Source organism: Mesoplodon densirostris, chromosome 7 (genome assembly GCF_025265405.1).
Source record: "Mesoplodon densirostris isolate mMesDen1 chromosome 7, mMesDen1 primary haplotype, whole genome shotgun sequence".
NCBI classification, from domain to species: Eukaryota; Metazoa; Chordata; class Mammalia; order Artiodactyla; family Ziphiidae; genus Mesoplodon; species Mesoplodon densirostris.
Genome location: NC_082667.1, coordinates 9,806,639 through 9,829,323, shown reverse-complemented (window position 1 = coordinate 9,829,323; position 22,685 = coordinate 9,806,639). Strand labels below are relative to the sequence as shown.

General features: G+C 52.2%; 2 protein-coding genes across 3 annotated transcripts; both read right to left on the bottom strand.

Annotated features, from left to right (window-relative positions):
• Window positions 1–205: 205 nt before the first annotated feature.
• On the bottom strand, window positions 206–16,536 carry GANAB (glucosidase II alpha subunit). Of its 2 annotated transcripts, XM_060103080.1 has the most exons (25): window positions 16,448–16,536; window positions 13,466–13,570; window positions 13,208–13,316; window positions 12,833–12,960; window positions 8,874–9,053; window positions 8,348–8,413; window positions 7,464–7,537; window positions 7,206–7,289; window positions 7,022–7,118; window positions 6,592–6,772; window positions 5,854–6,007; window positions 5,430–5,665; window positions 5,221–5,347; window positions 5,040–5,119; window positions 4,657–4,800; window positions 4,463–4,559; window positions 4,083–4,184; window positions 3,664–3,907; window positions 2,509–2,573; window positions 2,208–2,284; window positions 2,022–2,096; window positions 1,731–1,844; window positions 1,495–1,607; window positions 1,252–1,352; window positions 206–1,133 (listed from the first exon to the last, which is right to left on the bottom strand). In XM_060103080.1, the coding sequence occupies exons 1-25, from the start codon at window positions 16,483–16,485 to the stop codon at window positions 1,024–1,026; spliced, it is 2,901 nt and encodes a 966-aa protein (XP_059959063.1). In that variant the 5' UTR covers window positions 16,486–16,536; the 3' UTR covers window positions 206–1,023. The 2 variants fall into 2 exon arrangements, with proteins under 2 accessions (XP_059959063.1, XP_059959064.1); XM_060103081.1 differs by lacking the exon at window positions 8,348–8,413.
• A 225-nt stretch (window positions 16,537–16,761) lies between these two features.
• INTS5 (integrator complex subunit 5) lies at window positions 16,762–21,381 on the bottom strand. Its single transcript, XM_060105042.1, has 2 exons — window positions 21,261–21,381; window positions 16,762–19,899 (listed from the first exon to the last, which is right to left on the bottom strand). The coding sequence occupies exons 1-2, from the start codon at window positions 21,338–21,340 to the stop codon at window positions 16,920–16,922; spliced, it is 3,060 nt and encodes a 1,019-aa protein (XP_059961025.1). The 5' UTR covers window positions 21,341–21,381; the 3' UTR covers window positions 16,762–16,919.
• Between the last annotated feature and the right edge of the window lie 1,304 nt (window positions 21,382–22,685).

Sequence of the window (22,685 nt, the reverse complement as noted above, 5' to 3'; positions counted from 1 at the left end):
CCAGAACTGGAATCCAGATGCCAACAGTTATTTATGGTTTCTCTCTTTATTGTTTCTCCTTTTATCAAAACCTGTCACAGCTGGGGGCCAAAAAGAAGTAAAAAAAATTCCCACAAACGTTCCCCATTGTCCCCAGTTAGTCCTCCCCCACCCCCCACCCAGGGCCCTGGGCCAACCCTGAGCGCACATGATCATCCCCCCCACCCTCAGCCTTCCCCCAGCAATAAATACAGGTGACCACGATTCAATGAAACCACAACTGATTTCTCCATCTGGAATGCCCCTCAAGGGGACAAAATTTTAGGAGGCAAAAGAAGTCTCGCTCATCCCCTCTTAGGGAGTGGAAACTTCTTTCCCCCAAGGGACAGGGGAGGTAGAACTGCCCCTGTCAGAACCGCAGCTGCTCTAGATAGAAGCAGGGAGAGAAAAGGCTGGGATGCCAGGGAAGAGGATGTTTTCCAGCAACCTCACTCCTTTGATCCATTCATCCCTTATCAGGGTAAGGGGTGGACCCAGTGCATCAATGGGGCATAAAAAGGGGAGGCCTGATAGAGAAGAGCCAGGAGGAAGAAATAAAAGGAGGGAGAACAATTTGCTGGGGAGGGAAGGGGAAGGAGAAAAGGAGCCCCAGAGCTCACTGCCCTCATCTTCTTCCAAGAAATGGCATCAACACACAAGAGACATGAATGGAGAGGGTATGGAGGAGATTCAGGGCCCCCAGAAGAAAGAAAAGAGAAGGGAAAGCAAGGGCCCCGTGGTCCCCAGGTCTTCACAGGTGAATGTGCTCCAGTCAGAGCAACAGAATATTTGGGGATGAAGGGAGATGTGGTGTCAATGGGGTGGGAGAGGTCAGGAGATCACAAAATGAATTCAGAGCCCAGGGAAAGCCCTCTCATCCTGCCCAGATGTTGGCAGAATGTGGATCTTGAGATAAGAAAGGTGAAGTCTGGGGAAGGTCAAACTCCAGGGCAGAAGGAAGAGTAACTATCACGACCATCACACCCCACCCCAACATCCCTTGGGTTATCGCAGGTGAATACTCCAGTCGGATACCACACTGACGCCAGGCTTGCGCAGGATCAACACAGAGGTCTCAGGGTCATGCTGGAAGGACAGGCGGCTCTCAGGAGATCCTGGTGGAGGAAAGAGAAAGAGTGCCAGAGTCAATAGCAACTACTTTCCTATACGCAGGGGGTCCCCAACCCTGCCCCCGTTTCTCCTCTTTCCCCACCTGGAGGCCAGATCACTCACCTTTTGTCTGGAGTACCACGGTTGCTGGCTTTCCAGCCCCTATTATCACCACCCGCTCAATCCAAATTGGTGTCTCAAAGTGGCCTTTGGGGTCTGCTGAGCTGGAGGAAGCAAAAATGGATACCCATCAGGAAGAAAACTGTCAGAGCAGAAAGGAGGAGAGCAGAGCAGGGCCATGGTGTAAGAGCGCAGTGAACTGTAAGCATCCCAGAGGCTGCCAAGGAAGAAAGGGTACCTCCTTACCTGGAGACAAGGGTGTTGCCAGAGAATGAGAATCGACGCAGCAGGAACTCATGGCGAGTCTGATAGTTGAACGTGTGCCCATCATCTAGAAAGAGCTCTCCTTGGGCCGTACCCTGAGCAGGAAGTGGGGTAGGCGAGAGCCTGAGCCCAAGAGGGAGTGAGGGGCACATCCCCAGGGGACTGAATCCTAGGAAGGTAGGCAGATGGTTGAGGAGGCTCCCTGCCTACGCGCTCACCTGGAGGCTGAGTGCAACGAAAAGAGTGATGGGGTCATCCTTCATGCAGTCTGAAGAACGCCGCACTCGCATCCAGCGGGGCACAATTGTCCCTCCACGCTGGAACACAGGGATCTAGGGCAAGAGCAGTGCTGGGATGAAGTAGCCCTGTTGTTCAACCCTGGGCTCTGCAATACCTTTTGCTCGTGCGTATCTGTGTCCCCTTAGGAACTGGACTCCAAAGTATACACTCTCTCCCCTTCTGGAAACCTACAGGCAGATGGAGCTGGCAGCTGGGCCAGGCATACTCACACTGCTTAGCGTTACAGGCAGATACAGGGTCTGGGGACCATGATGCTTCTGGTAGCTATGAACGTCATACCACACCTGTGGGTGCAGAAGATATACTCGGTCACTCACTGCACAGAGGACCCCCCCACTCTATTTACCCTCTCTGACCTCCACCACCTTTCCCCACCATACCCTTCCTTAACTCACCTCCCCTTGGCCAGGCAGATAGACCTGCACGCCATGAGCCTCAGAGTCTGATACAGGGTGAACCAGCAATGCATCCCCTAAGACACAGCAGAATCAACTCTGAATTGGGGAGATCAGTTCCCAAAGAGGGAGCCCTAGAGCACCCACCCCCTTGCACCCCTGGCCTCGTTCACTCCTCCCTCCCTGCACATCCACAGACATATCTCTCACAGTGCTTGCTTCTTCTCAGCCCTATCCCAACCCACCACTAACTGTCAGCCCTATCCCAACCCACCACTAACTGTCCCCCTTGGTTTCTCACCAAGCAGGAACTGATCATCTATACTGAAGGTGGTCACATCCTGAGGATAATGCACCCACAGGGGCCTAGGAAGGAAGCAGGACAAGAAAGGAAGACACTTGCTGTTTGGCAGAAGTCAAAGATGCTACCCCAGGCACTGGCAAAAAGAAGAGCACAGGGGAAAGACCCGCGAGCTGGCAGCCAGACAGCCCAGCAGGCTTAGGGACTCAGCTATGCACTCTAACCTTGGTCTAGACATTTAACTTACTAACCCGTCTCCCTGCCTCCTCCCACCCTGCTCCCTCTGGAAACTGCTCTGCATAGCTACCTCTCAGCGGCCACTTCATTATCCTGGCCTGAAAAGCCCTCCAGTTCAGGTTGAATTTTCCACTCCACCTCATCTACCTCTCCCTCTGGTTCTTTACCCCTGAGACACACTGGTTTGTTCCTACTCCTGGAACACAACAAACTCATTTCCATTTCATAATTTTTGCACTTGGAGTATCCCCTGCTTGGAACATTCTTCCTCTGAGTCACAAAAGTCTGTCTTACTCATCAGTCAGGGCTCATCTTTACGTGGCCTGTTTTTTTTTTTTTTTTTTTGCGGTATGCGGGCCTCTCACTGTTGTGGCCTCTCCCATTGCGGAGCACAGGCTCTGGACGCGCAGGCTCAGCGGCCATGGCTCACGGGACCAGCCGCTCTGCGGCACGTGGGATCTTCCCGGACCGGGGCACGAACCCGTGTCCCCTGCATCGGTAGGCGGACTCTCAACCACTGCGCCACCAGGGAAGCCCTATGTGGCCTGTTTGTGGAACTTAACTCCATTACCCTGTTCTATTTTCTTCAAAAAGCTTGTCAGTTTTGGCAGTTTTCCTATTTCCATATTTGTTTACATGTCTGTCTTCCTCCCAAGAATGTAAGCTCCACAAGGGTAGGACACTTGTCTGACTTGTTTCTGGTTCTGGGGATAGTGATGAGTAATGCCTGGCATGTCATAAGCACTCAGTCATGTTTACTGCTCTTCATCTCCCCACTGGTCTCTTCTTACTCTTGACCTTGCAGTCAGATTTCCCTCCTTTACAAGGCCCTGGCGAATGAAGAAAGAGGCCCAGAGATGGAACCCAGTCTCCCAGCCATCTCAGTCCATTCTACACAGACCCAACTGAATGCCTCACCTCATGATAGGAATCCCTTCACGATGGGCCTGATAGAAGAGGGTGTACCAGAAGGGCAGTAGGGAATATCGCTGACCCAAGGCGTCTCGGATTATGTCATGATACTGAGACGGTAACAACCACGGCTCTCGCCGACCAGTGTCCAAGTGGGCATGTGCCCGGAAGAATGGCTGGTAGGCACCCATCTGGTACCAGCGCACAAGCAGCTCTGGCTCTGGATTTTTGAAGAAGCCGCCCACATCCGCTAGAGAGGGGAGGGAGGAAACCGGTTGGAAAAGAGGGTGAAGGAGGGCTGCTGCCTAAGGAGCCCCCCAAGGCCCCACCGTGGACTGTCAGTTCTCTGCTCAGGCCTAGGTTTTATGCCCTCTACCTTGCCCCTCTCCCGCCAAAGCAAGGCTCCAAGTTCCTCCCCCTCTCACCTCCGCAGAAGGAAAGTCCCACCAGCCCCAAGCTGAGACACATAGGAATAGAGATCTTCAAATGGTCCCATTCGGCAGCATTGTCACCTGTCCACACGGCTCCTGAGGAAGAAAAGAGGGAGGGAACTTGCAAACAGTGAAGGGGCTCAGCCTTTTATATAGCTGACCTCTCTAACCTGCCACATCTCCTCTGGGGCCCCCAGAGTCCTGCTGAAGACGGCGGAGTTCACAAGAGCACTTCAACAGGGACTGGCCCTCCCACTCCCTGCCTCGCTTTAGTGAACAGCTGGAAGGAAGTACGTGACTCTCAGAGGATGGACAGACTTCTCTAAGAACCAGGCCCAGGTCCCTCTGCTACGGCTTTATTCTCCAAATCTTACCAAAGCGCTGGGAGCCAGCAAAGAAAGCCCTGCTCAGGACAAAGGGGCGTTCTATGCCCCCGGAGCGCAGCACCAGCCCATCAGCAGTCGCCATGTGCTGCGTGGGAACAGGAAAGAAGGGTAGTGAGGAGCAAAAGCCAGCTGTCATCGGTGCAAGTTCTCAGCCCTTGGTCTCTCCTCTCTCAGTCCCTTACCACGTAGAGGCCATAGATGTTATGCACGTCTCGGTGCTCCCAGCCCCCATAATGCTGGGCATCCTTGAGCATGGTGACCTCAGGACCATTGAACACAGACGGTTCATTCATGTCATTCCAGACGTAGAGGTTGGGAGATGAGCCCTGAGAACACAAGGCAGAAAATGGGGACAGACGACAGAGGGGAGGAAGAAGACAAACAGTGTCAGAGCAGAGAGCCCCTAGGAATCCAGAAAGATGCATTTCTCAGGGCCCTCCCAGGATCATCAAGGCCCCGATATCTTATGAGCAACCAACCATAGCAGGGCTAGCAGGCAGAGAATGACTGATTCCAAGAGGTAGAGTGGGAAAGACAGAGGCAGGTCAGGGAGGGGCTGCCATACCTCATAATTGTCAAAGCGAAACATGTTAGCCCACCAGGCCCTCATCTTGGGATTGGTGAAATCAGGGTAACCAGCTGCGCCTAGAAGAAATCAAGGATGGCTTTCAACCCGAGGGGCAAAACAGCCTCCACTCTAGCTCCCTGGTCTCTGAATAGCCTCCTTCAATTCCGGGCCCACCTACCTGGCCAGCACCAGCCTTCGTAGTCAGAGCCATCCCGGGTTTTAACGTACAGACCCAGGTTCTGCAACTCTTCATGTACGCGGTAGCCAGAGTCCACCTTGATGTGGGGGTCCACGATGGCCACCAGCTGGGGGCACGGAACATGGGTGGTCAGAGTTCTCCACGGCTATCATGCCTGAGAAAACCAACCATGGCTGCGGCCCCCTTACCTTCCGCCTCTTGGAGGCCAAATGCTCAAGCATGGTGAGGGGCTGGGGGAAACGGCTGGGGTCCCAGGTGAAATACCGCTTGCCATCAGCATGCTCAATGTCCAGCCAGATGACATCGCAAGGCAGGTTGTGATCATCAAAGCCCTGATCGACTTCCAGAACGTCAGCCTCATCCCGATAGTTCCAGCGGCTCTGGTGGTAGCCGAGGGAGAAGAGCGGGGGCAATACCTGGGTCCCTGCAGGTTCAGTGAGGGATGGGGGTCACAATGGGGTCAGGCTCAACCCGGGGCCAATGAGGGAGATCAAAGGGCACAGGGCTAGAGAACAGGCCAAGGCACAGGATTTCTGAAAATGCAGTCATCCCTCAAGAAGCCAAGGACCAGAAAGGGAGGCTGCAGGCTGACAGAGTAGGGACACCGCGTACCTGTGAGGCTAGCGTACTGCCGGAAGACATCAAAGACAGACGGCCCAAGTAGCAGGAAGACATCAATGATGCCACTCTCTGACATCCAGCGAACGTCTGTCTGTGGGGTCTCCCCAGAGCCCTGTAGGTAGTCCAGCATCTTCCCAAACAGGGTCTGCAGAGGGGACCAGAGAGAGGTCTGATACCACCCTCTTGCTTCCCAACCCAAAGACAAAGCAGCAGTGTTTTCCTCAGAGTCCTCACACAGCTGGCTCCTTGAGTCACTTCGGGCTGAGATTAAACGTTAACTCCTCAGTGAGGCTTCCCTGGGCCCCATCATAAGCAGCACTGCCCACCCCATCACATGACCGCTGCACTTCTTTCTTAGAACTGACCACCACTGAACTCATCTTCCCTCTGTTACCTGTTTAATCTGTCTTCCTCCTCTCCTAACTCAGTGAGCAATATATCCCCAGCACCTAGAAAAGGGTCTAGAGCTCCTAACGCATACTCAATAACAAATGTATTAATAAATGCAAAAAAGGAAATACCTTCCCCATGAGTCTGTGTCTTCTGGGAGTGTCTGGGAAACTCATATGCTGCTCACAAGGCCCAGGGCCTGTCTCTCACCCAGTCCCCAAACAGGTATCCAAATAGGCCACCCTACCAGCCTCTTCAAAGCAAATGCCCCTAACACACCCGTTTGTTTCAAGGCCTGACGATTCCCTCCCTTATCGCTCCCCATGCCTGTGCTCTCACCTTGCCTGCAGTGTTGGAGGATATGTCAACCCAGGTCTCCGCGGCGTTGAGCCAGAAGATGCCCAGGTCCCGATGAGGGCTGTGTGCTAGGAGCACAGGCACAGACCCATATAGGGCCATGCGGTTGTACAGCTCATACTGGAAGACGTCCAAATTGTAGAGGCGATATGGCTCCCCACCCCTGCAGGCAGACAGACAGACTGGCCCCAGGCCATGGCACACACAGCCCCAGCCCCATAGACACCAATGAGGGATAAAAACTGGCCCCTCTGCCCTTTCTCAAAGCAGAATTTTCTGATGGCCAAAGGTTCTCTGGCACAGGAAGTGAGCCATGCTTGTCTGGAGTGTCTAATCTGTATGCACATCTCCCACAGCCCTGACTTCTGACCCCTTCCCTCCCCCCATATCCTGATGTCACTGTAGGACTCACTCAGTGACTTTCAGCCTCAGGTTGTCTGCATGCTCGGGGATCCCATACACATGCTCCATGCCTGGCAGAGAGAAGTCCAAACTCACAGACGTGGGGCCTGGAAGAAAAGCAAAAGATGAGCTCCAGAGCTTCTGCTTGGCAAGGACTCCCTGTCCTCCTGCCCAAGGCTCTCCCAGCCCCTCACCATAGGGCTTGCTGTCAGTGTGAGTTTTAAATGTCTCTTCCCAGGCTCCTGGCTCATCTTGCTCTGCCTTCCCCTGGGTCTCGTCTGGCTGGAAGGAGAAAGCAGACCACTACTCAATCACACACCAGGTCCTCTCTCTTCCCTTGCCCATTTTCTAAATCCCATCCGTGACGGCAAGACTAAGCTCAAATTTCTTGTGGGCCTTTCCCCTCCACCCTCCCAGCCAGCCCTGTGCTCCAACCACCCACCCCCATCAACTTGCCTTGTCACCATCCCCAGGTGTTTCCTCGGGCTGGGCCCCATCGCCCTCAGCTGGGTCTTTTGATCCTTGCCTGGAAGGTAGGAGAGCTGTCTGCTCCAATCCAGAGGGGGCAGGGACGAGGGGCTAGTGGAAGGAGGGGTGAGGGAATAGAGAGCCAAGGGTCCAAAGGAACGAAGGCATTGGAGGAAGGGACTGAATGTTAAAGCTTGGAAAGGGACCCCCAGTGAGCAGATAAGTGTGCAAAGGACAGGGAGAGAAATGAGAAAGGGAAATGAGAAGTAAATGCCACCAAGAGTTGCCTTCCAAACACAGGCCCAGACCACCAGCCTCTGCCAGCCTTCCAGAAGAGACCGGCAGACAGCTTCAAGGGCCTGGGTTCGGAATGCCAGTCCTAGCCCTGCTGCCTCTACCAAGAGACTCTGGCCCAAACTTCCCTCGCCGGGCCTCAGCCTCTTGGCGTGACACAGGGTTTTGCGAAGACAAGTGAGTCATAACCATGGTCAAGCCTCTACAAAGGGACTCAAACAAGAGATTCTGCCAAAGGATGCTTTCAAGGGCAGCTGGCAAGCAGCTCTGCCCAGAGCCTCAGTGCACGCCAGCTGAGAGGCAGGAACCCCAGCAACAGGCAGCATCTCTCCACCCCTTGGCAAAGCAAGAAGCTCCCTACATTCCTCAAGGATATCCAACATTTCATCTTCCTACTCCCAGGGGGCTCCTAGCCAGGGGAATGGGGAACGGGAACCAGAGACCATATAGCTGGGGAAAAAGAGGTGAGTGAAGGACAGGGTATGGAAGGGTCTGGGGCACCTTCCCTGGGGGCCAGAGTGAAGGGCGGGTAAGGGCAGAGGAATAGATACAGCACCAGTGGTCATGGATTTACCTAGAGAAAAGGTTCTTGATCTTATCCCAAATGCTACCGAGCGTGAGACTAACTTTATCCGAGAAACTGGGGCAGGAGGAGATGGGTAGGGAAGGGGGAAAGGAGGCACAAAACCAACACAAAAACAGAAACATAAAAGTGAGTTTCAGTCGACAAACTTCCAGAGATGGGGTGGGGGAAGAAATTAAAAACAAAAAACAAAACAAAACAAAACAAAAAAAAGGAAGAAAATAAATCTGGGAAGTGTGATGGTGTGAGAGGGGGAAGAGGGAAAGGCAGACCCAAGCAGGCCTCTCAGGGAGGAGGTGCCCAGGGTACAGCTCACGGACAAAAGTGACTGCCTCCTGGTCTGTACAGGAAATGGAGAAAACTTAGACCCAGGTCTGCTTCCTAGCCTCCCTGATGGTCAGCTTCTCCCAGCCCCCAGCCCCGACCTGGCTCTACTACCGCCCTGTCTCCTCCCAGGGACCCAGTGCCAGACCCTACAACACCCCTAGGTTCCTTCACTCCTGACCCCTGTACTCACGAGACCCTGGGAGCCCTCTGGTGCTCAAAATTTAAGAGTCCTCGGGCATTGACACTGAGCAGAAGGCTGCGGTCCTCCAGTAAGTCAAGGCGGAATGGCCGTGCCGTCAAGATGATTTTATAGGGTCCCTCAGCCACGGTTAGCTCCACGCTGTTGTCATCCCGGCCAGAGACAGAAAGCCTGGGAAAGAGATCAAAAGGGATATAAGGAAGTGCAAAGTGCCAGGAGTAGTCATGACACTTAGAAGACGGGGGACCTGCTCAGAGCTATACAGGCAGTGTGGTAACAGTACAGGGACAGATAAGTTGACCAAAGGAATCAAATAAAGAGCCTGGAAACAGACCCAAGCATCTTAGAATGTTGAGATGTAACAGATGGCATGGCAGTTCAGTGAGGTCAGGAGGACTATTCAATTACAGAGTAGAGGGCTTCCCTGGTGGCGCAGTGGTTAAGAATCTGCCTGCTAATGCAGGGGACACAGGTTCGATCCCTGGTCTGGGAAGATCCCAAATGCCGCGGAGCAACTGGGCCCGTGAGCCACAACTACTGAGCCTGCGCTCCGCAACAAGAGAGGCCGCAACAGTGAGAGGCCCACGCACCGTGATGAAGAGTGGCCCCCGCTTGCCACAACTAGAGAAAGCCCTTGTACAGAAACGAAGACCCAACACAGCCAAAAATAAAAATAAATAAATTAAAAGAAGGCTCAACATTTAAAACAAACAAACAAACAAACAAAAACAACAGAGTGGAAAAACACATTTTCTGTATAGAAAAGAAATGGTATCACACGCCTACCTCATACCAGCTACAAATATCAACTCCAGACAGATTATGACTTAAAATTTTAAAGTAAAACCTTTAGAAGAAAATATAAAAAAATATTTTTCTGACTCTGAGGTAGAGAACGATTATTTAAACACAACTTAGAAAACACTAACACCAAAAGGTAAGAGACTTATCTACCTGACAACATAAAATTCAGAATTTCTATTTATTGAAAGATAACCTAAGGGTAATCAGAAACAAGAAAAGTCTGAGGAACTGTCCCAGTCTAGAGGAGCCTCAGGAGACATGACAACTAAATATAAAACAGTATCCTGAATGGGATCGTGAAGCAGAAGAAGGACATTAGGTAAAAACTAAGGAAATCTGGGACTTCCCTGGTGGCGCAGTAAAGAATCCGCCTGCCAGTGCAGGGGACTCGGATTCAATCCCTGGTCTGGGAAGATCCCACATGCTTCAGGGCAACTAAGCCCGTGCACCACAACTACTGAAGACCACGCGCCTAAAACCCATGCTCCGCAACAAAAGAAGTCACTGAAATGAGAAGCTTGCTTGCTGCAACTAGAGAAAGCCCGCACGCAGCAACAAAGACCTAATGCAGCCATAAATAAATAAATAAATAACAAAAAACTAAGGAAATCTGAATAAAATATGGACTTTAAGCTACAAGGATATATCGTACAACACAAGGAATATAGCCGTTATTTTATAATAGCTATTAATGGTGTACAACCTTTAAAAATTGTGAATCACTATATTGTACACCCATAACTTACGTAATATTGTACATCAACTACACTTCAATTAAAAAAAAAAATGAAATGGTGGCGCAGTGGTTAAGAATCCGCCTATCAACGCAGGGGACATGGGTTTGATCAGCAGTCCGGGAAGACCCCACATCTTGGAGCAGCTAAGCTCGTGCACCACAACTACTGAAGCCCACGAACCTAGAGCCCGTGCTCCGCAACAAGAGGAGCCACCGCAATGAGAAGCCTGTGCACCGCAATGAAGCCCCCGCTCGCCACAACTAGAGAAAGCCCGCACGCAGCAATGAAGACCCAATGCAGCCAAAATAAATAAATAAATAAAATTTTAAAAAATAAAAACACTTTAAAAAAAGGGATGAAAAAAGAAAAAAAGAAAAAATAAGAACTTTAGTTAACAATAATGATATCAATTCATTATGTATGACAAATATACCACAATAATGTTAATAGGGGAAAACAGGAGTACAGGGTATACAGGAACTCTCATAATATTCTTGAAACTTTCCTATAAATCTAAAACTATTCTCAAATTAAAAAATCGTTGGGACTTCCCTGGTGGCGCAGTGGTTAAGAATCTGCCTGCCAGTGCAGGGGACATGGGTTCGATCCTTGGTCTGGGAAGATCCCACAGGCCGCGGAGCCTAAGATCCCTAAGCCCTCGAGCCACAACTACTGAGCCTGCGCACCTAGAGCTTGTGCCCCGCAAAGAGAAGCCCGCACACTGCAACGAAGAGTAGCCTGCACACAGCAACGAAAGACCCAATGCAGCCAAAAATAAATAAATAAATAAATTTTAAAAATAAAATTAAAAAATCTTTTTTTTTTTCAAGGCACCTTTAGAAAAGTAAAAAGATAAGCTACAATCTGGGAAACGATAGCTGCAATACATGTAAGTAATAAAGAATTGGTATCAAGACTAATGAATTTCTACAAATCAGTGACAACAAACAACATAACAGGAAAATGAGCAGAGCAGTGAACTTCCATTTCACAGAGTAGTAAACCAGAATGACAGATAAATATATGAAGACATGCTCAATATCAGTAATAAACTGGGAAAGACAAGCAAGCCAAGACCACCACATGGTATCATCCTACAGCCATTCCACTGACAAAAATTAAGTCCAATAGTACCAAGGGTTGAAGAAGATGCAGTTCAATAAGCCTCTTATATATTGCTGGTGGAAGTGTAAATTGGTAAGCCACTTTGGCTTTATCTTGGAAAGTTGATGATTTCCATATTCTACAACTCTGCAGTTCTTCTCTTAGCTATACACCAAAGAGAAACTCCTGCACAGGGAGACAGGAGACATGGACAAGAATGTTCACGCCAACACTGGAAACAACCCAAATGCCCATCAACACAGAAATGTGTAAGTAAATCGGGATATATTCATAAACATAATATTATACAGCAGTAAAAATGAGTTTCTGGAGCTACATGCAACAAAGTTAAATCCAGTTAAATGAAAAAAGGAAATCCCAAAAGACCACATTCACTAAGATATTTTCCCTATAAAACTCAAAAACAAAATCACATAATTTATTGCTTAGGCAAATGTATGAAGTGTGTATATGTACATACATACCCACGATATAACTGTGAGAACAAAAAAACAAGGGAATAATAAATTTCAGAATAACAATCATCTCTGAAGGAGTACAGGATAGTGAGATGTATATGTTTGGGTTAGGTGAAGGGTTTATCATGTTATCATGTTATTTTCTAAGTTAAATACTTAACAGAGAGCCATGCGTGGAATAATGACGACAATGTGTCATGACCCGAGTATTTGAATAATCCTATCCTGAATATCTGAGGAGAAACTGAGGAGGGAGGAAGGGAAGGAGGGAAAGAGGGAAGGAAGGGAGGAAGGGGAGAAAAAAAAGAGAGAGAAAAGAGAAGAAAAAAAACAGATGAGACAAGACGGGGGACAGGACAGGAAGGGAAGGGAGGAACCAACCACAGAGACACTGTATTCCTGGAAGGCGAGCTCCATGGCCTTGCTGACTCCCTCTTGTATCTCCAGCACCTAGGCCAGGCCTGGCACAGAAGAGGAAGCAGTATTTCTTTGCTGACTGAATGAAGATAAAGGGTGAAAGAGAAAACAAGTGAGGGAATTCCCTGGCAGTCCCGTGATTAAGACCCTGTGCTTTCACTGCCGAGAGCGCAGGTTCAATCCCCGGTTGGGGAACTAAGATCCCGCAAGCCAAGCAGCTTGGCCAATCAATCGATCAGTCGAGAAAACAAGTGAAACAGAGGAACAGATGAGGGAAGGCTGAGGAGAGCTGCCGGGTGCTATTCAGCTATTATCCCAATGCGGAAGAGAAAGTCAGCTGCCAAATAAAGGTTCATTAGGAAGGAGAAAAGGGCCACGGAGATGGATATGTTTCTCAGGAAAAATTTACCCAGCTGTGGGGGGATCAGCCACCAACACGTCTGGCACACGGTATCGGGGCCGCCGGGGCTCTAGTTCATCAATTCTGATCCGAGTCATGTTCCTTCGAAGCCCCTGGAGCTCCAGCACAAGCAACACCTGTGGAGGCAGAGGTCTGGGTCTGGAGAAAGGGAAGGGCTATACCAGGAAATGCCCTCTGAACCCATTTCTCTCCCGAGGGGGTCTCCTCCTCCTAGCCCTTTGCCTAAGGGATCTGAAATCTGAATTCCTCACAAAGTACAAGTCCCAGGTTAGATGGCACAGGATGTTGGCTATAAGTTTCCTCTTCCCGAATTACCCCTTAGCCATTTCTCCACCCCCACCAGACTCTTCCTTTTCTCCCGACCTTAGTGACTTCGTTGATCAGATGGACTGTGAGGGCATCAGGACCAAGCTGCAGAGAGTCCAGCAAGGCTCGGTATGGAGAATGGCCTGGCCGTATGCTTCGTTGCCTCCTGCCAATGTGAAATGATTGAGAACGGGGGAGGGTTCCCCAAGGCCCCTAAGTCCTTCTATCAGCTGCAGTGCCCCAGGCTACCTCATCTGCCACAGACACCTCCCACATTACCCTACTTTCCGTTCTAGTCTCCCAGAAATATCATACTTGCAGAAGGAACTCTCTTCGCAGGTCTTAAAGTTGCTTCTATCCACAGCAAGTGTAATTCCCAGGCAGACCCCTAAACAAGCCAGTACCAAACCAGTCCAAGACCTAGGGGGGAAAAGGACAAAGAGGGCACGATCAGCACAGGGTCAGAAAGGGCCCCACCTTCTGAGGTAAAGGCCTCTTCCCACCACAACCCTAAAAGGGGAGAAAGATAAGAGTCCCATTAAACAGAAAACAAGGCAGAGGGGACAGGGGTTAAGTGTCAGGCCTGAGGAGCTGGCTCACGCACACCTTTCCTTCGAAAGGCAGAGGAAGTGGACAAAGGATCCTTGGCCTTCAGAGGCCTGGTATTGACTCAGGTTACATCAGCCTCTCAGAGGAAAGGAACAGTAACAGCCAGTCCCAGGGGAAGTGGTGGTACCATATGTGTGGAACAGAGAAACAAAGTAAGCCATGCCTTTTCGTTGGCAAGACACTGGGGGGACCTACGGTGAAAAAGTGCAAGATGTACCCTCAGCTCGCCTGCTGGTCACAGGTTCCTAGGGCCCTAACATCCCCAACACTCTAGGCAGCTGCTCCTCTGGTCTCCACTGCTGTGTCTTTGACATAAGTCACCACTGTCACCACCTGAGCTTGAAAAGAATAACAACAGCTAACCTGTGTTGAGTCCTGATAGGCACCCCGGGGCCTGGCTAACTGTCTTATACTAACTTTTAACTCTCCCTGCAGTTTTCAGTAGTGTCTAGGCCCAGGTCTCACCCTGCGATTTCAATCTAATTGGCCTGAAGTGGGACCTGGGCATCAGATTTTTTTTTTTTTTTTGCGGTACGCGGGCCTCTCCCTGTTGCGGCCTCTCCCGTCGCGGAGCACAGGCTCTGGACGCGCAGGCTCAGCGGCCATGGCTCACGGGCCCAGCCGCTCCGCGGCATGTGGGATCTTCCCGGACCGGGGCACGAACCCGTGTCCCCTGCATCGGCCGGCGGACTCTCAACCACCGCGCCACCAGGGAAGCCCTGGGCATCAGATTTTAAACTCCCCTAAACAATTCTAATAGGCAACCGGTGTTCAGAACCAATTCTCTACACACCCTAATAACTCTTTTCCCTTTCTTTCACTGTTTTCTTGGTGCATGTAGGATTGGGATTTCTTCCCAGATGGGAGCACTGAGGTATAAAAGGTTCAATAATTCATCCCAGATTTAACAGCCAGCATGAGGTGACACTGGTAAACTCAGCTCTGCCTAAGTGCAGGGCCCAGGTCCTTCGTGATGTACAGCGCATGGCACTAACCAGCAGCCGGGCCTGACTCACTGAGGACCATCACTCCAAGGTTACCACAAACGTGCCACTTCCCCAACATGCTATCAAATGACAGACAAGGGACTAACAGGCTTATCTGAACAAGTTAGTTTGTTAAGGATATACGCATCCATTCTGAGTAAATCCTAAATAGGGATTCTCACCCTTTAGCGTCTGTTAAGAGTTATGTGCAGTGCTTACTAAATGAAGATTCCCGGGTCCCAGGGAATCTGCAGTTCAAGCATGCTCTCCCGGTGGCTGATTAGGAGCACACTCTGAGGAAGTGTTCCAAATAAGGGAGAACAAACAAAAACACACACTTCTCAGCATTAAAACTCTGCTACCTGCTAAGAGGGTAACCAAAGAGTAGGGCCTACAAACACATTGTATCCGGCATATCCTCAGTATCTGCTTGAAAGCTAAAGGTAAAGAAAATCACTAGAAAGGAGATCACAGAACACAGTAAGCCCTCCAGTTCCAGAAGAATGTGCAAGGCAAGCCAGGCCATACAGAAAGATGAGGAAAACACCAGGCTTTGTGGTTTAATAGGTCAAGCAGGAACAAGGAGTAGCAAAACAAGCAGAAGAAATGCTACCAGAAAACTCAAAAGCAAGGCATGTGGCCCAGGTCCTGAGGAGTGACTGCAGCGGACACCCTGAGCAACTGACCCCGTGTCCACCAGCCCAAAGCAGCAGTAATCAGAAGTACAGTGAATTAAATACTCCCTGGAGTCCTACTTGCACAATCTATAAAATGGGTTTGGAGAGACGCCAGTGGGGATAGGATTTCTGAAAGATTTTTCAGATGTGACCTGTTGAAAGGCCCTAAGAACTCAGGAATGCCTTGAACGCCCCTGGGCAAGAGGTGGTCACAAGCCAAGGTCAGGAATGAGTCGCAGGGAAAAGTGCACCCATTTATTGTTTCAGGTCACAGGCTTCTGGAGTCGAATTTACGATCCACGCTTTTTCACCACTGCCGACAGTACGTGCCTCTCCCACCCCGATACATCCGTTAGGTCCTGGTAAACACTCTGTGGCGCTGATGACTGTTTCGAACCGTCTTTTCAGTAATATAAATGCAGAACAAACCACTGTTGTGTTTGAGCAACGTCATCCAGGTCGACTGTGAACTTAACGGGATCCTGCCCCAGCCGTGCCCAACGACCGTGGACACCAAACAAGCCAGGGCTGGTGTCCACGTGAAGACAAGGGCAGGGCAGGGTCCGGGGCTCTCGAGGGGAGGGCGAGAAGGGCAGTGGATGCAAGACTGCCGGCCACGGTGCTTCCAGCGCGGCTGAGGGGCCGCAGGGCAGCAGGCTGCATTCCCGGAGGCCGGGCCGCATCTCTTCCTCTGCCCCGATGGCCCCGCGCATTGCAGGAAAGAGGCGGCAGCGTTAACCGCCGCAAGCCGCCAAGGGAGGGCGGCGGCTGAGGGCGGCCAAGGCCAAGAAGAACGCAAGGCTGCGGCCTTCTAGAGCCACCGGGCCGGAGCGGAGAGCCCCAGAAACAAGGGCCCCCCGACGAGGCGAGGAGGCTGGGGGCACCTAAGGCCGCCTCCAGAGAGACAAAGAGTCCTCACGAGGCTGGAGGTGGCGGAGTCTCAGGAGAACATACAGGAAGGAGAGATACGGGATTTGGGGGTCTGGGGGCGTCCCGGGCGCGCCCCCGGGATCCGGGCTCCTCACCGCCTCCTACGCGCCGCCACTGCCGCTACCGCCGCCATCTTGTGCCGGGTTTGCTCCTTGACCCGGAGCTTCCCCTCCCCCAGCGCGCGTTGAGCCACGTATCTTAGCGCCCGCCCCTTCCGGCTTCCTGATTGGCCGGCCACACTGAAGCCTGGCTTCTGTCTCATTGGCCGAGAGCGTACTCTAAATGCTTGTGGGGGCGGGGCCAGGGCGGGGCTTGAGGGAGAGGGCGGGATTGTTCAGAGCCAGACGCTGTCCGAATTTGCCGGCTCTCCGCGTTAGACAGAGGCACTGGACTCTTGTTTTTCTCAACTCGGCAAATTTTATTTAGAAAAAAAGGTGGGGGAGGAAGAAAGTGACAGCGCTCTTTTAGGCCAAGGTCTTAGAAGAGAAACCTCCACCTTTCTTCAGCACCTTAGCCCCGTCTGTCTCTCCTGGCTCAACCTCCCTCGGCTTCTGGAGCATGGAAAGGCTATGTCCCCTGCCGAAGGAGATTGGACGGTGAAGGTGCCTGGAAACGGCCAGAGAAAAGGCCCAGGCGGTCAATATTGCGGTGGAGGACACTGTGCAGCACAGCCAGATGGGCTCCACCTTCACCCCCACCCTCCCTGGAGAAGTCCCGGATGAAGCGGCCACGCTCTGACTGGAAGATGAACTTCTGGGGCAAGGGCCCGTGCTCCCGGAGAAAGCCCCAGACACTGAGCAGCAGCAGACGCACTTCAAAAGGTGCCAGTTGGCTAAATACCTCGTGCATATTCCCCAGGGCTGGTGGCAGGAGGCTTCCCTCAGCCATGACAGCCACCAGGGTGCAGGATGCCTCCAGGTGCCAGGGGGAGTGGGCTGTATCAGGGTGGCGAGAGGCTTCCCAGTGGCCCAAGAGGGCGGCCAGCAGCCCCCGCAGCAGCACGGAACAGTAGCACAGGGCTGGGGGAGCAGCTGCTACCAACTTTAACAGCTCAAAGAGCAGAGGCTGTTCCCGGAAGCGCCGGCCAATGCGGAGATCCCGCTCCACGGTGGCCCGGGCATGCTCCTCAGGAGGCCAGGCTAGCTCAGCACCGGCTGCATCGGGACACACACTCTCCACCAAGGTCACTGCCACTGCTTTGGCTGCCTCCGGGCTCAGGGTGGGAGCCCCCCAGCAGCCCACACATTCAGTCCCCCCAGGGGCACTGCAGCAGTGCACCAGGAGGCTGAGGAGGCTCTGGGTGTTATACATCACTTCTTGCTGATTGCGTGACTGGGCAAACTTGGGTGGCTTTAGGCCACGGCCGATGACTCCAGCGTGGAAAACAGACCAAATCCCTCCAGGGCCCGGCACAGCTGCAGTGTGCCGCCGGTTTGTGTCCAACAGGGAGGCTGAAGCCAAAGGAGCTGAAACAACTGAGAGAGTCTCATTGTCCCCATCCACTTCCCCACCAAACAGTTCTGTGTTGCCCCGATGTAAGGCTCCCTCAACTAGCAGCTGCAGGACAGCCTTGAGCCCAGCCGGGGAGGTCTGGGAGAGGCGGGTAAGAAGCTGGGAGGCGGAAGCCACCCCTGGGGGACCGTGCAGCCTGAGAGAGGCAAAGAAGCGATGCACTCCAGCTCTCACCAGTCCCAGGAGTTGGGAAGGGCACAGGGCTTCCGGAGGAAAGGGACAAATGGCCAGGAGGGAGGCAGAGGCTTCGGCTACTTCCTCCTCAGGATGGAGCAGGAGAGGAGCCAGGTCAGACAGATGAGCTGAGGCAGACTCCCCAAACCGGGCCCCTAGGGCTGCAGGGCCCTCACCACCCTGCTGTTCCCACCCCACTAGCAGTGCCAAGTTACGCAGGAACCGAGCCGTGAAGGGAGGTTGCAAAGTCCCTGCATGTACCCTAGCCAGGCAGCTTCGGAAGGCCAGGGGCAGGAGGCCAGAGAGACTGACCACCAGCCCTGCGTATAACTGAGTGGCCAGACTCAACTCTTCAGGGCTTCGGGCCCGGCTCAGGAGATGGCCCAAGGCCTCAGGTCCGCAGCTAGGCCGGGTATAAACAGAGAGCAGGCCAAGGAGCTGGTGTTGCCAGAGGAAGCGTTTCCGTTCCAAACGTAACGTCTCTCCACACAGCTCTCCAACGTGGTTTCTTAGCGCATCTAGAAAGGGCACAGGGCGGGGGGGCGGGGGCGGGCCCAGCACCCCTTCCCCAGGAGACCCTCCCCGGTGATGAACCAGCTTTTGCAGGTGCAGCAGCAGCAGCTGGATCAGCCGGTCACAGGCCTCACGCACGGTGTCTGGCACAGCCAGGCCCTGGGTGGTGATGACTGAGGCAGGCATGGCTGTGTCCACCAGGAACTGCAGCAGGCGGTAGGCACCTGCCCCAGAGGCCTGGCTCACCAGGTGCACGGCCAGGTTCAGCATGTTGTCCAGCTCCTCGCGGGGGAATCCCTGCAGGTGTTGCTGCAGCTGACTCAGCACAGCTGGGGGCTTAAGGCAATCCACCAGCTCTCCAGAGACTGTGCCCAGCAAAGCTGGTGACATGACTGCCAGCTGCAGGAGGAAGGGAACTGTGGCCTGAAGGGAGGGATCCCCACTCCGGCCGCCAGTGCCCCCTGCCAGACTGTCATGAAACATTCGCAGGAGCTCCCGTCGGATGCTGTCTCCATGGCGGGAGGCCAGGTGCCCTAGGATGCCTACAACTGAGGCAATCTTGGGCACCCGTTTCTCCCCAGGGATAGCAGGAGATCCAGGGAAGGAGTCTGTAGAGGGGGTCTGAGAAGACCCTCCACCACTGCCACCAGCTCCACCTCCAGCCCCACTGTGAACACAGAAGTCCTTAAGGCCACAGGAGAGAACTCGGGAGATGATGGTGCCGGGAAAAGAGGAGCCAATATGCGCCACAACCCAGTCGAAGTGTGGGGAATGCTGGACAGAGGTATCCAGCAAGGCATCCACGCAAGCATCTGGGCAACTGCCAATGAGAGCTGAGAGGCATTGAACGTAGATGTCCATTAATGTGCGTGTGGCCCGACAGCCCATCCACAGCTGCAGCAATTCGTTGAGAGAGCCAGTGGCATGGGGCACACGCTGGTGCTGGCCCGAGTAAGTGCTGCTCAGTTGCCCCATGAGGTCAATGGACCATGCACTAATCACAGGTGCCCAGGCCTTCGGGTTGGCCCGGATAAACTCAGACAGCACCTGCTGCACTTCCTGCACCACATCCTCTAGACCAGGTCCCCCAGCAGGGACATGGGAGGGTGGCGGTGGACGCAGGTGAGGTGGACCAGCCACAGGGCTTTCATCCAGGGCAGCCAGGTGGGCCCGGACACTCTCATCAAAGACACCTCGCAAGTGGTCAAGCACAGCAGCCCGCGCAGGTGGCAAAGAGCGGAGCAAGAGAAGGCCACAGCGAGCATGTTCCCGAGCCGAGAGTTGGTGGCCCAGAACAGGGTCTACACCAGTCAGAAAGGCCTTGATTTCCTGCGACAGCTCCTGAGCACTGTAAGGAAGCAAAAGAAGCAGAGTTAGAGTGTTGGGAGTTGTTGAGCAAGTTACATTCCCTCTGTGAGCTTCAGTTTCTTTCTATGTAGAATAGGGATAACTGTACCTCCCTCAAAAGATAATGTTCCTAAAGCACGTAAGCACCATATCTAGGTCACACTAGTTACTCAGTAAATGCTATTTTTTTAAATAAATAACAATATTATCAATATTAGATAACTCTTGTAATACATCAAGTTCTCTTTTAAGTACTTTACTTGTATTATTTCAATACAGATAACAGCCCAATAAGGTAGGTACCATTATGATCCCATTTTACAGAGAAGGAAACCAAGGTAACTAATCAGACTATAAACTCCAAGAGGGTAGTTAACAGTTCTCTGCTTTTCAACACTGGATCCTCTTCTACTGGGGTGCCTGGAATATGGGAAATACTCAATAAATATTTGTTGAATTGAGTAAGTATATTTTGTGTTCCTGTAACATCTGCTTTAAACACACCTTTCTAGCTTTACTGCACTCCCCCCTACATAGAAACAAGAACGCTGGGTTTTGCTTTTAATGGAAAGAAAATTCTAAGCCCAAATTTGCCCCTTATTAAGAGCTCTCCCTCCCCAAACCTGCTTCTTCCCATATTCTGCAAGCATCCTAACCACCAACCACTTGGACTCCACCACATCAACAGCCACCACCTTCCCAGAACCCTCAGTATGGCCCAGGAATCAAGGTGCCCCACGGCAGAGACAAGCTAATGCCCTTCAACCCTTCCCCTCCTGAAACATATGGGTTCAGTCTTAGAGGTTCAGAAGCCAGTGTTATTTCCTCTTATTGCATTTTCTGCCAAAGAAGACAGCATCCTCTAGAGGTTGATAAGGCTCTGACTGTGCCATTCATCTCTGGTTCCTCCAAAAAAAAAAAAAAAAAAAACACTCTACGGTGAGGGGAGTGTCTCCGTTGGAGAGCAAGGGAAAGGGTAGAAGAACACATTCTGTGGGTTTCTGGGCCTGGGTGCTCAGGGAGTCTCCATGAAGTCAGGGGACCCTGGGTTCCCTCGGGTCTAAGGGACAGGGCACTTGGGTTCCCAGGAGTTCTAATATTCCCAACTCTTGGAAGAGCAAGGCCAGGATCTGGGGTAACTGGGCATTGGGGTTTAGGGGGAGGCAGTACCGAGATCTTGGGAGTGCGGGCACTGGAGCCCAGAGTTTTGGTGAGGCAGTCCCTGAGTTCTGGGAAGAACCGACCGGGGATCTCTGAGAACCCTGACGCGAGTTCTCGAGGTGGGATCCGGGTTTCTGCCGAGAAGGCTGGTTATCGGCGCGGGACCCCGTGGTAGGGAAAGATGCCAGGGGCTCTGACTACCTGAGCGGCGCGGGACCGTGGGAGACCGGGGCAGGCCCGGGAGGCCCTGGGGCCCCGGGAGGGTCGCACAACGCGGACATCCCGGAGCCCTAGCCCGAGCCCGAAGCGGTAGCGGCGGAGCGCAGGGAGCGCATGCGTGCTGCCGGGAAACCTGAAAGGAACCAGAGACCAAGCCTCTCAGGAAAACCAATCCGGCGACGTCCGTGACCCTCACACATTGGTTCCGAGATGAGTCGGCGTCCCAGAACGGGGCTGCACCCATGACAGCGGGAAGCCGACCCACCCTCAACGCAACCATTTTTTCCCCCCCGCGAGAGGGCCATTTACACATACTAAGGCTAGCTGCGACCACTTAATTGGATTTAATTAATTTTCCTAAAGCCGAAACAAAATTTTCAACTCTCGAGGTTTTAAAAATGGAAGCACCTTAGGAAACATTTTAATCAATAACCAGTGACAATGTAAAAAGCAGTTAAAGGAGAGAAGGGAAGAGGGAAAGCGCAAGAGAGACGGAAAGAAAGGAGTGAAAGTCCGTAAGAGAAGATGAAGAGAAGACAAGGAAAGAGAGGGAGAGGGGGAAGCCTGAAATAAATTGGGCTGGCTACGCTGAAGGTGTTCTCCCAGTCCTAGGTTGGCACTACCATCTTTGTCAGGCTCCCCAGTCTCCCAGTGCAGGGGGACCTTCCCCAACCTTACAACCCCATAGCTGCAGAGAGAGCTTGGTAACCTTATGAGGATATAATACACCTCCTCAGAGATTCCCTGGTGGCGCAGTGTTTGAGCGTCTGCCTGCCGATGCAGGCGACACGGGTTCGTGCCCCGGTCCGGAAAGATCCCGCGTGTCGCGGAGCGGCTGGGCCCGTGAGCCATGGCCGCTGAGCCTGTGCGTCCGCAGCCTGTGCTTCGCAACGGGAGAGGCCACAACAGTGAGAGGCTCGCGTACCGCAAAAAAAAAAAAAAAAAAAATTCACCTCATCAAGAGCCCCTGCTCCAACCAGTCTATCTAGATCACGTTCCAGCTATTCCACTAACCGGCTGTGTACTTCATTTAACCCCTCTCTGCCTGTTTCCTTTTCTGGAAATCAGGATGTTAATAGTACAATTACCTCACGGGCTTGTGAAAATTGAAACCAGGTAATATGTTTACTGTATAACACTTGTTGCCTGCAATGGTAGGTAAGCACTACATAAGCAATAGCTGTTTTTATTATATTTGTTGAATGAACTCCAGCTCTTTGACAATAGGGATGTTGCCAGTTTTGTTAAAGGCTTTATCATCATCACATACAACAGTGTCTTCCTGGCATGTAGCAGGTTCTTAATAGTTGGTTGGATGAGTGAAAAGGAAAGTAGGTTCTGAGGCCTGTATTAACCAGAGGGCTTACTGTTCTCAGTGGAAATGTGAGTTAGAATAACACCAGGTGA